General features: G+C 41.0%; 1 protein-coding gene across 1 annotated transcript; it reads right to left on the bottom strand.

The window, feature by feature from the left end:
• Positions 1-1,170: 1,170 nt before the first annotated feature.
• LOC122740184 (heat shock cognate 71 kDa protein-like) lies at positions 1,171-3,312 on the bottom strand. The gene has a single exon (XM_043982078.1). The coding sequence runs from the start codon at positions 3,295-3,297 to the stop codon at positions 1,702-1,704; it is 1,596 nt and encodes a 531-aa protein (XP_043838013.1). The 5' UTR covers positions 3,298-3,312; the 3' UTR covers positions 1,171-1,701.
• Positions 3,313-14,476: the final 11,164 nt, after the last annotated feature.

The raw sequence follows: 14,476 nt of genomic DNA, 5'->3' as shown, positions 1-14,476 counted from the left end.
AACATTTTTTTTCTGAGAAGGGATCCAAAGGCTTCACCAGACTTCTAAAGGGGTCTTAGACATAAAAAGGTTTAGAATCCTTGCTCTAAGGAGCTGGAAATGTAAGCTTGCCAGGTGCCAAAATGACTAAATGGAGAGGAAGTAGAGTTGGACAAAGAAGAATAGAGCAAGGTTAGGAGCCATAGATCGTCATCATTTACATTTCTATTTGGTTTTATGAAATAGTTCTAGAAAGTTTGGTTCTAGTTCTTTGGTTCTAGAAGTTTTTCCAATTTGGAACATTTTTAATGGTGGGGGGAAGTGACTTCCTCTTTTCCCAAGGGATGATGTACTCACTTAGTTACTGTCTCAAAAAAAAAGTCCCATTGTTTATTTTCCCCCATAGAGACCTACCAATCTACTAAAGTCCCTATGCATGTGCATCCCTGTTTATGTATGTTTTCCTGTGTACATATATGCATATATTCCAGTTTGTATGCATTGTGTGTGTGTTTGATATGCATATCCCTGGTTATTTTAAATGGGTATACAATTTTTCAATTTAGTTCTATTCCTGTGCATATATGTCCCCATGATTATGTGTCCCTGTAAAAGTAGTGTCATCACAGAGCTGCAAAGGACCCTTCTTCCTCCAGATTGTGTCAATTATTTTAATTCCATAAACACCTCAGGGAGACCTGCCTCTGTGAGTGGGAGTATATTTGAGGTGTGGAGAGAAGGAAGACAAGACTGAAGGTTTTATAGTTATGGATTGGGAGGGACTTAAACCTATAGAAACTCAGCTGGAAGGGACATTTAAATAATAAGACCTCACATTTATATACTGTTTTCAGGTCTACAAGATGCTTTATAAATATTAACTCATTTGAGCTTCACCTTCTTGTGAAGTAGAGACTAATATCCTGAAGAAACCAAGTTGCAAAAGAGGTCATAGTGTCCTGTATCTAGAGATCATCTAATCCAACTCCCTCATTTCAGAGGTGAAGAAACTGAGGGCCAGGCAAATTAAGTGACTTTCCCAAGGTCCTCCAAGTAGTATGTGCTTGAGGTCAGATCTTTGTACCCAGTTCCTCTGGCTCCAGAGCCAATGTTTCTTTTTTTTTCTTTTTTTTTTTTATGGTGCCAATTTTAAATAGATTTTATTCTCCAGCACAAGAATTGCATTTCCACTTGTTTACAGTACTGAAAAAGTGCAATGTTGTTCACTTCTCTCCCTCTGCACACATTCAAGTATTCAGAATGCCCAGATTTTTGCAGTAGCTTAAATGTTAACTTTTAAACTGCCACTGCCTTGGCTACAAATTTGAGTCCTTCAATTTTTGGAAAGCTGTGTGGAATGCTCTTTCTTCTGGTGAGTTAGTCAACCTCTTCAATGGTGGGTCCAGAAGAGGCACCTCCAGATGGGGCTGCTCCACCCCCTGGAAATCCACCAGGCATGCCTCCTGGCATGCCACCTGCACTCTGGTACAGCTTAGTAATAATGGGGTTGCAGACTTTCTCCAATTCTTTCTGCTGATGCTCAAATTCTTCCTTCTCAGCAGTCTGGTTCTTATCCAGCCAGTTGATTATTTCATTACATTTGTCAAGGATCTTCTGTTTGTCTTCATCGCCAATCTTGCCTTGCAGTTTCTCATCTTCTACAGTAGCCTTCATGTTGAAAGCATAAGATTCAAGAGAATTCTTGGAAGAAACCTTATCTCTCTACTTCTCATCCTCAGCCTTGTACTTCTCGGCCTCCTGGACCATTCGTTCAATGTCTTCTTTGCTCAGACGACCTTTGTCATTGGTGATGGTGATCTTGTTCTCCTTGCCTGTGCTCTTATCCACAGCAGAAACATTGAGGATGCCATTTGCGTCAATGTCAAATGTTACTTCAATCTGAGGGACACCCCTGGGTGCTGGGGGGATTCCTGTGAGCTCAAACTTGCCAAGCAGGTTGTTATCCTTGGTCATTGCTCTCTCACCTTCATACACCTGAATAAGCACACCAGGCTGGTTGTCAGAATAGGTAGTAAAGGTCTGTGTCTGCTTGGTGGGGATGGTAGTATTACGTTTGATCAGAACTGTCATAACTCCACCAGCCGTCTCAATTCCAAGGGAAAGAGGGGTGACATCCAACAGCAGCAAGTCCTGCACATTCTCAGATTTATCTCCAGACAAAATGGCAGCCTGGACAGCTGCACCATAGGCAACAGCCTCATCAGGGTTGATACTCTTGTTCAGCTCCTTGCCATTGAAGAAGTCTTGCAGAAGCTTCTGGATTTTGGGGATTCGAGTGGAACTACCCACCAGGACGATGTCATGGATCTGTGACTTATCTAGTTTGGCATCTCTTAGGGCCTTTTCCACAGGGTCCAGTGTGCCTCGGAAGAGATCGGCGTTCAGCTCTTCGAAACGGGCTCGGGTGATTGAGGTATAGAAGTCGATACCTTCATAGAGGGAATCAATCTCAATACTGGCCTGGGTACTGGAAGAGAGGGTGCGCTTTGCACATTCACAAGCGGTGCGCAGACGTCGCACAGCCCTCTTGTTCTCACTGATGTCCTTCTTGTGCTTGCGCTTGAACTCGGCAATGAAATGGTTGACCATGCGGTTGTCGAAGTCCTCCCCACCCAAGTGGGTGTCCCCAGCTGTGGACTTGACCTCAAAGATGCCATCTTCAATGGTAAGAATGGAGACATCAAAAGTATCACCTCCAAGGTCAAAGATCAACACATTTCTCTCGGCACCAACCTTTTTGTCCAAGCCATAAGCAATAGCAGCAGCAGTTGGCTCATTGATGATTCTGAGCACATTTAGACCAGCGATGATTCCAGCATCTTTGGTGGCCTGACGTTGGGAATCGTTGAAATAGGCTGGCACTGTGACCACAGCATTTGTGACAGTCTTCCCAAGGTAAGCTTCTGCAATTTCTTTCATCTTAGTCAAGACCATAGAAGATACTTCTTCAGGATAGAAACTTTTGGTCTCCCCTTTGTACTCCACTTGGACCTTAGGCCTGCCTGCATCATTCACCACCGTGAAAGGCCAATGCTTCATGTCCGACTGTACAACTGCATCATCAAATCTTCGACCAATCAGACGTTTGGCATCAAAAACTGTGTTGGTGGGGTTCATAGCAACTTGATTCTTTGCCGCATCACCGATTAAACGTTCTGTGTCGGTGAAGGCCACGTAGCTTGGGGTGGTCCTGTTTCCTTGGTCATTAGCAATGATCTCCACTTTCCCATGTTGGAAAACTCCCACACAGGAGTAAGTGGTGCCGAGATCAATGCCAACTGCGGGTCCCTTCGACATGGTTGCTGGGGAGTCGGGGGTTGTAGCTGACCGCTGTGGAGAAGGGCTGCTGCTGCGCTGAGTAGACCCCAGAGCCAATGTTTCTTCTCCTGTGTTATTTGCTCAGGATTAGAGAGGCTGGTAAGTATTTGAGATGGAACTTGAACTCATGTCTTTCTGACTTCAAGTTCAGCACTCTACTATATAACACAGCTGGGAGGGACCTTAGCACAAAGAACTTGGATTATCAGAGCTAGAAATGACCTTAGAACATCAAACCCAGAATATCATATCTGGAAAGGACTTTAAAATACAGAACATGGAATGTCAGAACATTAAGGGAACTTGGAATATAAATCATAGAATGTTGGGACTCTAAAGGATCTTAGAATGTAGAACAGAATTGCAAAGCTGAAGGAGACCTTAGCTCAACTTACAGAATGGTTTGGATTTTGGAGTTGTAGCAATGGAATCAAGCACTGTAACCTTAAAATTCTGCCACTCAAGGTGCCCTATAAGGGTGCCTTATGGCACAACCTATAGTGTTGGGACACTGTCATCGGCTACAGAAAGAAGTGGTTGGTAAGGGATCTTCTACTTCCTGGCTTTGAGACCTAGTATCTTTGTTTTTGAACCTCAGCCTCAGATTCTTCACTTGCAAGAGGAAAGGATTAGACTAGATAATCTTTAAGGGGTCTTCCAGTGTTAAAATTTTGTGATTCTCTGTTTCTAATTTTGACTTTATTCCATGAACTAATTCTTAATTTGTTCCAGTGGGGCTACAATTCAGGTATATGGATAGCCAGGAGTAGATGCATGAATAGGACTGAAGGGATCTGTGTGGATGTGGGCGGCTTGTCTACCCAGGTGAAGATGAAGGTGACATGTCTACCCAGGTGAGGGAGGAGGTGACATTCCATATAGGGTAGGTCTCTATGCCTTGACCTTTGGAAAGGATTTTTTGGTAAGTAGAATTCCTCTTCTAAACTATTATATGCTGATTACCCTCATTGCCTGAATAAAGAAGATGATCTAACCACCTAGCCCAACATCCTCACAGTCTCTTCAATTCAGAGCCTTACAATGTTACATAAAATAGTATTTTAATCTGTATTGGCTGAAATTACAAATCAGGGTTAGATTTACATAACCATCAGGATGTAGAAAAAATGTAGAATATAGAACATGGAACGTCAGAGTAGGAAGTACCCTTAGACCACCGAACATAAACTGTTAGGGCTGGAAAAGACATTAGTGCCTAGACAGATAGATTGGGAGGGCCATTCAAATGTTAACTATAGACTTAACTATAGAGCTAGAAGGAAAAATAAATAGCTAACATTCACACTTTAATACTTTAATTCACACTTTAATTTAATTTAATTCACTTTAATTTAATTTAATTCACACACTTTAATTCACACTTTAAATACACACTTTAAGGTTTATACAAAGTTTTATATAAATTTTATTTGATCCTTACAAGCATCCTGTAATTTTCCTCCATTTTCTAGATGAGGAAATTAAGCCTCAGAAAGGTTAGGTGATTTTGCTCATGGTCACACAACTATTGAGCATCAGAAGTCAGAATTTGAACCTGGGACCATTCTGACTAATCCCATCACTATTTCCACTTTACCAAACTGTCTTTCAAAAGGTAATTAGAATATACTGTCAGAGCTGGAAGGATCGTGAGGATCATAGTCCAAACTCATTTTACAAATGGGGAAGTGGAGGCCTAGAGATTAGATGTAATTTACTGGAGGCCACACAGTACTAGAGCTAGAATCTGAATCTAGTTCTATCTCCCATTCTAGGCCCAGGTGAGTCTCTTTCCCTCCCAGCTGTTATGTGAATAACTCCAAGAATCCTGTCCCCTCCTATAATCCTTTGTTAATTCTTTGTCAGCCTAGCAGTTCCCACCCTCTCTAAGCATACATCTCTCACCACTTCCCTACAAGAAAAATAACCTTTCTATGGCTTACATCCAAAGGAAGTAATTGCTTTGTTTGTTTAATTCCTAGTGATGTGTGGGTAAGCTCCTTGAGGGAAGAGACTGTCTTCTGTATTTATATTCTTAGCACCTGGGGCAGTGCCTGGTATAGAATGGGCAACTGAAGATGCTTGTTGATTGCTTCATTGAAAGCTGTGACACCAGAGCATCCATTTTTATTCTGTCTTTAAATCCACTGCTCTTGGCATTTCCAGATCTTTGAAAACATGGGAGTTTCCAGGAATTGTACCATTCTTTTGTCTCTATAGCTTCCCAGCCATAGGTCACTATCCCTCTTATATACATTGCTGTTGTTCAGTCATTTTTCAATTATGTCTGACTTTTCATGACCCCATTTGGGGTTTTCTTGGCAAAGATACTGGAGTGGTTTTCCATTTCCTTCTCCAGATCATCTGACAGATGAGGAAACTGGGGCAAGCAGGGTTAAGTGATTTGCCCAGGGTCACACAGCTGGTAAGTGTCTGAAGCCAGATTTGAGCCCATGACATTATAAATTTCTTAAGTTTTGAGCCCATTCCTTCTTGGCTTCATTTCTTTATCAACCATACAGTGACAATTACAACCCCAAACCATCCTATTCTCCTTGGAGGATGCTAGATTGCTTCTATTTTCTCTTATTATTAGAAATGGAATAAAATGAAAAAAAAAATATTAAGTGCTTACTATATGCCAAGCCCTATGTTAAATGCTGGGGCTACAAATTAAAAAGTGAGGAAGTCCATGCTCTCAAGGAACTTCCATTCTAATTGTGAGACAACACATAAAGAAGGACTTGGTTTCATGGCAGATGGAAAGGTCCAGTGGTACTTAGGATATGGCAAACAAAGTAGCAGGGAAGATCCTGAAGATCTTGGGGAGTCATGAAACAGTATCTTTAATAGAGGTATGGATGTAGGGGTCAGGAGCATCTAGCCTAGAGTAGGAATACACAGCCTGGTGAGACTGTATAATGGGGAATGAGTTTGGGACAGAGAAAATCCCAGACTTCCTGCTATAAAGGCTAGTGATGGGCTCATCCCAATCAACCATTACCAATATGACCTATAAAAAAGTTCAAGAGGGGGCAGCTAGGTGGTGCAGTGGATAAAGCACCAGCCCTGGATTCAGGAGGATCTGAGTTCAAATATGACCTCAGACACTTCCCTGGGCTTCCCTGGACACTTAAACCTCATTGCTCTGCAAAAAAAAAAAAAAAAAAAAAAAAAGCAGGTATTCTTGACAGGTAGCATTCAGCTCTGATTGGTTGACAATGAGAGAATGAATATTACAATGAGAAATGGGCTTATTCTAGTGAGTGCCTAGGAGACATGACTCTCATGACTGAGAACAGTCTCAGACAAAGGGATTTTACCACCAGTGATTAGGGCAGTCTAGACAAAAGGGGAGCTCCACTTTCACTCAGACCTATCAGACTAAAGTACAATGAGTGGAATTCACTGGACTAGAATCTCTTTAGTAGCTGATCAGATCTAAATTTTCCCACTGGGTAAGTTTCACCCAAGATATCATCTCCTTATCAGCCCTGCACTTCAAAGACTCTTTGAATAGCCTATGGGGGCTGATTTCCAAATGAGGAAATAGGAAAGGAAAAAATCTTGGATCTCCCCAATTGTAAAAGGTTATTATTTGTGACATTTAAAATGTAATATGTGGTCGCCTTATTTCTGTCCGAAGTTTGGGAAAAATTAGCTGGGGTTCCTAATATAGTTGTTACTTATAAATTAGAAGCTTTAGCACCAGTTTGGGGGCATTAAGAATTTATTCAAATATATTAGATACTAATAAAGAGAGAACAGATGGCTGTGAAAGATAGGAAAACCTAGATAGGATCTACCAGAGAGAGAAGAAAAAGCTGCCTTCACCTATGAGTCTCAGTCCAAAAGAGGAAGTTCCTGTGCCTGTGAGAGTAGAAGCTATCTGCAGGTCTGGAAGAGAGATGGTCCCTACACACTGCTCCAAGCTAATTGGCCAGCATCACCCAAATCCATTGGCACACTGGATTTGAGGGCAGTCCATAAGTAGAATGTGCTGAGGTCAGAGTTCAGATCCTCTGGTGGGAACAAAGCTTTTAGGTAGGTGTGGTTTTGAATGAGGTAACTTCCTGACAAAGGACAGCCAGGCTCTCTCAGCAAAGGGGCCCCTGAAAGTCCTCAAAGCCCTATTATTCATAATTTTCTCACATATCATAAGAGAGAAATAATCATTTCTCTCAGCAGGCTGGGAATGTTCATGTGAGTGGAGGTCAGGGATGCCAATAAGATAGGGGATGGATATCTCCCACCTCTTCCCTTTTGATATTTTTCATACAACTGTAGATTGGGTTCCTCTTCTAATTAAATTCCCATGGATACCTCCTGTATTGATTTGAAATCTAGTTTTCACACCCTTTCCTACTCTCTGATACATGTAATTTCTGAGTGGGGACAAAAAGGGAAAATTTCAGTGGTCTTTTTTTGCAGAGGCAGATGGAGCTCAGCAGAGTGAATGAGGTGAAACTTACAGGTGCTCAATAATGTAAAAAAACCCACCTTTCAAAGAGTACTGAACTCTGATCAGTTCAGTGATCAATTGTAACTTCAGAAGACAGATGGGGAAGTATGTTGCCCACTTTTTGAAAGAGAGGCAACAGACTAAATATATGGAATTAGACATACATTTTCAGACAGGGCCAATGTATGATGTGCTTTGCTTAATTGTACCCATTTGTTATAAGAAAGGGAAGGGGCCAAGTTAGTAGATAGTGATAGAGATGCAAAAAAAGGAAAGGAAAGAATAAAAAACATTTAAATACACAGGAAAAAAAACAGGAAAAAAGTTCAGAAAGGATGCACAAGCAGCATAATTTTTTTAAATTGTACTAAATTTAATATACACTTAAACTGTATGGAACAGAAGTTCAACATTTCTTATGTTCTCCTTTTGCTGTTCTTTGTATATAAAAATGTTCATGGCTGATGATTATAAATTTACAATGACAAAAAAGGCTACCAGAATATTGTAGCACATAGTAAGCACAGAGTGATTCAGAGTTCTGATTTTAGAGGCAAGAGACCTGAGTTCAAATTCTGATTCTCACCATCTGTGTGACTTTAGATAAGTCATTTCTCCTTCACTAAGCCTCTTGTTTTCTTATCTATAAAATGAGGGGGCTCTGCTAAGTGTGAGGTCAGTTTTAAATCAAGGAGTCCTGCCCAGTTAACATACAACAACTTGTCAATCTAGTCATGTGACTTCTTTTGCAGCCCATTTTCCATAGACCTAGCTAGAGCTGACTGGGGGAGGGTCAGATTATTCTTTTTCCTACTTCGGTTACTGTTGAAAGTGCTGGGCATTCATAACTTACATTGTTGCTAAGGATGTCTGAACAGTCAGGCTCCTTACAGGCTATGCCTGAATCGAATACCGGAAAGAAGCAGGTTTTGCCAACAGGGCTATACAATATAGTAGAAGGTTTCCATCATACTGAAGGGAAGGTATAAAGAATATAAGACCCTGCTATTTTTAAGGTAAAGGCATTTGACTTGATACAATTAGCAGATGTTCTAAAGAAGGAAACTTAAACTTGATACCAAGTCATTAGTAGGGTGGAGGCAGCTGGGGCTTTGTTTCAGGTATTGTCATAGGGTAGGGGTGACACTCTCTGTCCTCATCATTCTGAAAAGTCTCATGGTAAATTTAGCTTTTGTAGTAGGATTTGAGGGAGAATGTAGATTCTAAAAAAGAGGGAACAGCTGGCAGAGGACAAGAGACTGGAGGTACTGGCTGTTCTCTCTCCCCTGTCCTTCCTCTTGCAAGATACAGAGGTATTTGATATCCTTGGCATCTCTCTCCACTCAGGCAGGACCTGGTCAATTAAAGTCATTCTTGTTACTTGGACTAGCAAATGTCTCATACTCAGAGTTCCCTGAGGGCTGCATTTCTCCTCACTCAACACCCCTGGTGTAGAGAAGTCATTCCTTTTCCCCAGAATTCTCAGGGAGGCCTCCAGGAAGCCATTTCCCTGGAAGAAATAAAGTTCACTGATCCAACCATTCTGGAGAGCAATTTGGAATTATGCCCAAAGGGCGATAAAGCTGTGCATACCCTTTGACCCAGCAATACCACTTTTGGGTCTTTTCCCCAAAGAAATCATGGAAAGGGGAAAGGGACCCACATGTACAAAAATATTTATAGCTGCTCTTTACGTGGTGGCAAGGAATTGGAAGGTGAGGGGGTGCCCATCAATTGGGGAATGGCTGGACAAGTTGTGGTATATGAATACAATGGAATACTATTGTGCTGTAAGAAATGATGAGCAGGAGGAGTTCAGAGAAACCTGGAGGGTCTTGCGTGAGCTGATGATGAGCAGAACCAGAAGAACATTGTACACAGTATCATCAACATTGAGTGTTGATTTACTGTGATGGACTATATTCCTCTCACCAATGCAATGGCACGGAAGAGTTCCAGGGAACTTGTGATGGAAGAGGATCTCCAAATCCAAGAAAAAAAAAAAAAAGAACTGCAGAGTATAGATGCTGAATGAACCATACTATTTCTTTTGGTTTTGGTGCTGTTGTTTTTTTCTATTTTGAGGTTTTCCATCATTGCTCTGATTTTTTCTCTTATAACATGACTAATGCAGAAATGTGTTTAATGTTATTATGTGTATATATATATAACCTATATCAGATTACCTGCTGTCTAGGGGAGGGGGGAGGAAGGGGAGGGAGGGAGAAAAATCTGAAATTGTAAAGCTTGTATAAACAAAAGTTGAGAACTATCTTTACATGTAACGGAAAAAAATAAAATATTAGTTAAAAAAAAAACAAATAAAGTTCACAGAAATGCATTGCTTTTCTGGAATAACCCAGGTCATGTTCCTAGAGTGTCTGGAACTCTGACTACCCTTTTTCTATGGTCTATGGAAGCACTTTCCTACTTGAAACAAGCCAGACCCTGTCTTTAAGCACCACCTACCCTTTATTCTCTGCTATGCCGTGCATTGTGGTCTGTTCTGTGCTTCTAGGTGCATTTATGTGTTGGAAAGGGGATGTCCCAAGATGCTTCAACTTTTTGCATTTGAGGTAAAAAAAATCCTATTTATTCTTCTAGCTTGATGTCAGGGAAAACATGCTAATAGTTAATATTATCTATAGGTGGAATAGACTACCCAGAGAGTTTCCCCACACTAGAAATCCTTGAGCAACTGCTGGATGATTATTTTTTCATGTGGATCATAGGATCTTTTGCAGTTGGAAGGGACCTAAGAGACCGTCTAGTCCCACCCTTTCATTTTACAGATGAGGAAATGAGGTCCAGAGAAAAGTTAAGTGACTAGCCCAAGATCATGCAGGCCATCAGTGAAAGAACTGGGATTTGAATCCAGATTCTAAATCTTGTGCTATTGCCACGTCACCACACTGCCTCTCTAAGACCCCTCAGCAAAAGGCACTTTTAGGCTGCTGATGCCTAGATGATGGACCCAGGCTTCTTATGGTCCTCTGCTCTGATCAGATGGCATTTCAGGAATTCCACACAGATATAGGTGGGATTAGTTGGTCTCCCAGGTCCCTTCTGAGTCTGAGATTCTGTCATTTAAATACCCCTAAGGTGGCTTCCAGATCTAATATTTCATGATTCTATTCATGTATTCATTTCTATTTAAGCATTTCTTGAGCATCTATTATTAGGAGGGAAATGACAGTCTTGCTATCATGTACCCTGGTCACACTCCATCTGGAGTACAGAGTTCAATTCATTTAAGGCATTGAAAGGTTGGGGTAATGATATTGAAAGAGTGGGTAAGAAAGCCTCTCAACCTTATCGTGTTCTCTTGTTCTGCTCACCTTGTACCCAGGGCAAGTGGGAATCCAGTAACAAAACAAACATATCTCAGAGGACAGAAGGAGTACCTTGTGGATGCCACATGCTCTAAAAAGGCCATTCTGGGTTTCCCCTTTACTCCTCTTCCTGTGTATGTAGTTACCCATAAGCACCACAGAGCCTTCAAGCTGGGCACCTTAGAACATAAGGTGTCTGACAAAAGGGGGGGCAGCTAGGTGGCGCAGTGGATAGAGCACTTGCCCTGGATTCAGGAGGACCTGAGTTCAAATCCAGCCCCAGACACTTAACACTTACTAGCTGTGTGGCCCTGAGCAAGCCACTTAACCCCAATTGCCTCAACAAATTTTTTTTAAAAAAGAGCATAAGGTGTCTGAACTGTAAGGGACCTTTGACCCTAGACTATGGCATGTCAGAGCTCTGCCTTAGAAATATGCTAGTCGGGCAGCTAGGTGGCACAGTAGATAGAGCACCGGCCCTGAAGTCAGGAGTACCTGAGTTCAAATCCGGCCTCAGACACTTAACACTTACTAGCTGTGTGACCCTGGGCAAGTCACTTAACCCCAATTGCCTCACTAAAAAAAAAAAAAATATATGCTAGTCTAATACCATCATTGATTTCTACAAGGGATTCATTCTAGTGTCTGCCCAGGGATGTCTCAGAAGGTAGATATTTTTCTGGTGTCCCAGAATGTATGTTGTTTATAAATCTAATGAGGTCTCTGTCAATAAATAATCTGTTTTGGTATTACTAACCTTAAAGGACTCCCAAGAGGAGTTCCTATTGGCTGGCCAACTTTTATGTTAATTATTACATTGCAGTAATATTGGAATGTAGAAAAACAATAGCTAATGATATATAATGCCTTTGTGTAACAATTGATTCACAAGTTTTGTTAGATTAAAATTGCAGATTAAGACTTTTAGGAAAACAGCAGCATGAGTGTATGCATTCATGCATGCATGCACGAGCATGCACACACACACACACACACACACACACACACACACACACACACACACTCTTACACATCACACAATTTCATCTAAGCTTCACAACTACCCCCATGAGATTTCCAGAGTAAGCATCATAATTTTATAGAGGGAACTGGACCAAACAGAGTCATAGTGGTTAAATGTTTTGCCAAACATAAATAATATTATTGCTGTTGTTTATTTGTCCTTTGTTCTTGAAGAAGACCATGACATCAGGATGATGTCATGACTTGCAGTGAATTGGATTTAAGTAAGGGAAGGCTGTGCAAATGTTTTGCCAAAGATAAATACTAATTGAGTAAATGGCAGAGTTGAGATTTGAAATCGGGACCAGGGCTAATTCTACTATATTAAGGGGACTTTTAGAATGCTGGAGTCTTAGACTTAGAATAAATCTTAGAGGAACTCTAGCTGGGAGGTGAAGATGAGACCTAGAGTGAGGAAGGGAATTCCATATGGTCACACAATGTGTGAAAGAAAAAAACAGGACCAAATCCCAGAGCTTTTTTTTTTTTTTTTTGTGAGGCGATTCAGGTTAAGTGACTTGCCCAGGGTCACATAGCCAGTAAGTGTTAAGTGTCCTGTGGCTGGATTTGAACTAGGTCCTCCTGACTCCAGGGCCGGTGCTCTATCCACTGCACCTTCTAGCTGCCCCAAACCCAGAGCTTTTGATTCCTGATTCAATTTTCTTTTTGTTATGCTCTGTTACTTTGAGGCCAGTGGCTGGAAGTTCTGAATTTTCACTTTAATATTTTCAATATTAAAGAGGCCATAAACATTTTAAAAAATTTAATATGTTTTATGCCTGTTTTATTTCTGAAAACATTTTTATTGATATCTTTCTACACCAGCTTCATTTCTGATTGTATCCTTTCCTTCTATAACCAAGGAGTCATTCCTTAAAACAAAAAATTTTATATATATGAGAAAAAATATATTCAGCAAAATTAAATAACACACAAACTAAATTTGATAATTTCTTCAATGTTTCAAAGCAATAGTTCCCTACATTTTTAATGAAATAAGGGAAGTGTATTTTCTCATCTCTAATGAATAAATATTTAAGATTTTTAAGCTGCCCTTAAATAGAATGCACTGTCTTGAAAGATAGGTCCCTCTAACTATAAATGCACTACTCACCCTTCCCCATTTATGTCCAATGTTGCCTCTCCTCTCTACCTTTACATGTCACTTTCCCCTAGGCCTAGAAGGTCTCTCCTTCTATTCAGGCCTTTTGACATCTTACCTCTTCTTCAAGGTCCTGTTCTTATGTTTTCTCCAGGAAGCCTTCTTTGGATTCCCTCTTCCCCACTCTCAATGAACCTCCAATCTTGCACTGCACTTTATTTGTATGCGCATATGATCTTACCATATTAAACAAGCCCCTGCTATGTGCCAGAGACTCTGCTAGGCACCAGAGGTACAAAGACAAAAGTGCCCTCAAAGTGCTTACATTTTCATTAGGGAAACCACTATTTAAATATATATATATATATATATATGTAGTGGGGCAGCTAGGTGGCACAGTGGACAAAGCACCAGCCCTGGATTCAGGAGGACCTAAGTTCAAATCTGGCCTCAAACGCTTGATACGTACTAGCTGTGTGACCCTGGGCAAGTCACTTAACCCTCATTGTCCCGCAAAAAAAAAAAAAAAAGAAAAGAAAAGAAAAAGAAAAAGATATATATAAAACTTATGTATGAGTAGACCTAAAACACATATAAAGCAAGGAAAGCTTGGAGGATAAGGCATGAATATTTGTTTTTGGTTTGTTTTTTGTTTTTTTGGTTTTTTTTTGTAGGGCAATGGGGGTTAAGTGACTTGCCCAGGGTCACACAGCTAGTAAGTGTCAAGTGTCTGAGGCCGGATTTGAACTCAGGTACTCCTGAATCCAGGGCCAGTACTTTATCCACTGAGCCACCTAGCCGCCCCCAGGCATGAATATTTGAGGACACCAGGAAAGGCCTTATGAAGAGGAAGCTTGGTGATGTAGCCGATAGAGTGCTGGGTCTAGAGTCACAAAGACTTGAGTTCAAATCTAGATCTTGATATTTGCTAGCTATGTGACCTGACCCTGGGTAAGTTACTTGACCTTTCTCAGCCTCAGTTTTCTCATCTGAAAAATGGGGATAACAGTATCTCCCTCCCAAGGTTATTGTGAGAATCAAATGGGATAATTTTGGTGTAGGGAGAAAGAGAATCTAAGTCCCATGTGTAAAGAGCACTTTATGTATGGAGAGGACTGTCTTTGTGTGACTCGAAGGGAGATAGAATAGACATCCCTAGTCTCTTCTCCTACCCCTCTCTTCATTCCTGTAAGGAGAGGAAGCAAGAAGTTGGGTCAAATACCCTCTCTACTTCCTAGA

Source organism: Dromiciops gliroides, chromosome 2, assembly GCF_019393635.1.
Source record: "Dromiciops gliroides isolate mDroGli1 chromosome 2, mDroGli1.pri, whole genome shotgun sequence".
Lineage (NCBI taxonomy): Eukaryota > Metazoa > Chordata > Mammalia > Microbiotheria > Microbiotheriidae > Dromiciops > Dromiciops gliroides.
Note: the sequence above shows the minus strand (reverse complement) of the source record. Positions and strands in the feature narration are given on the sequence as shown.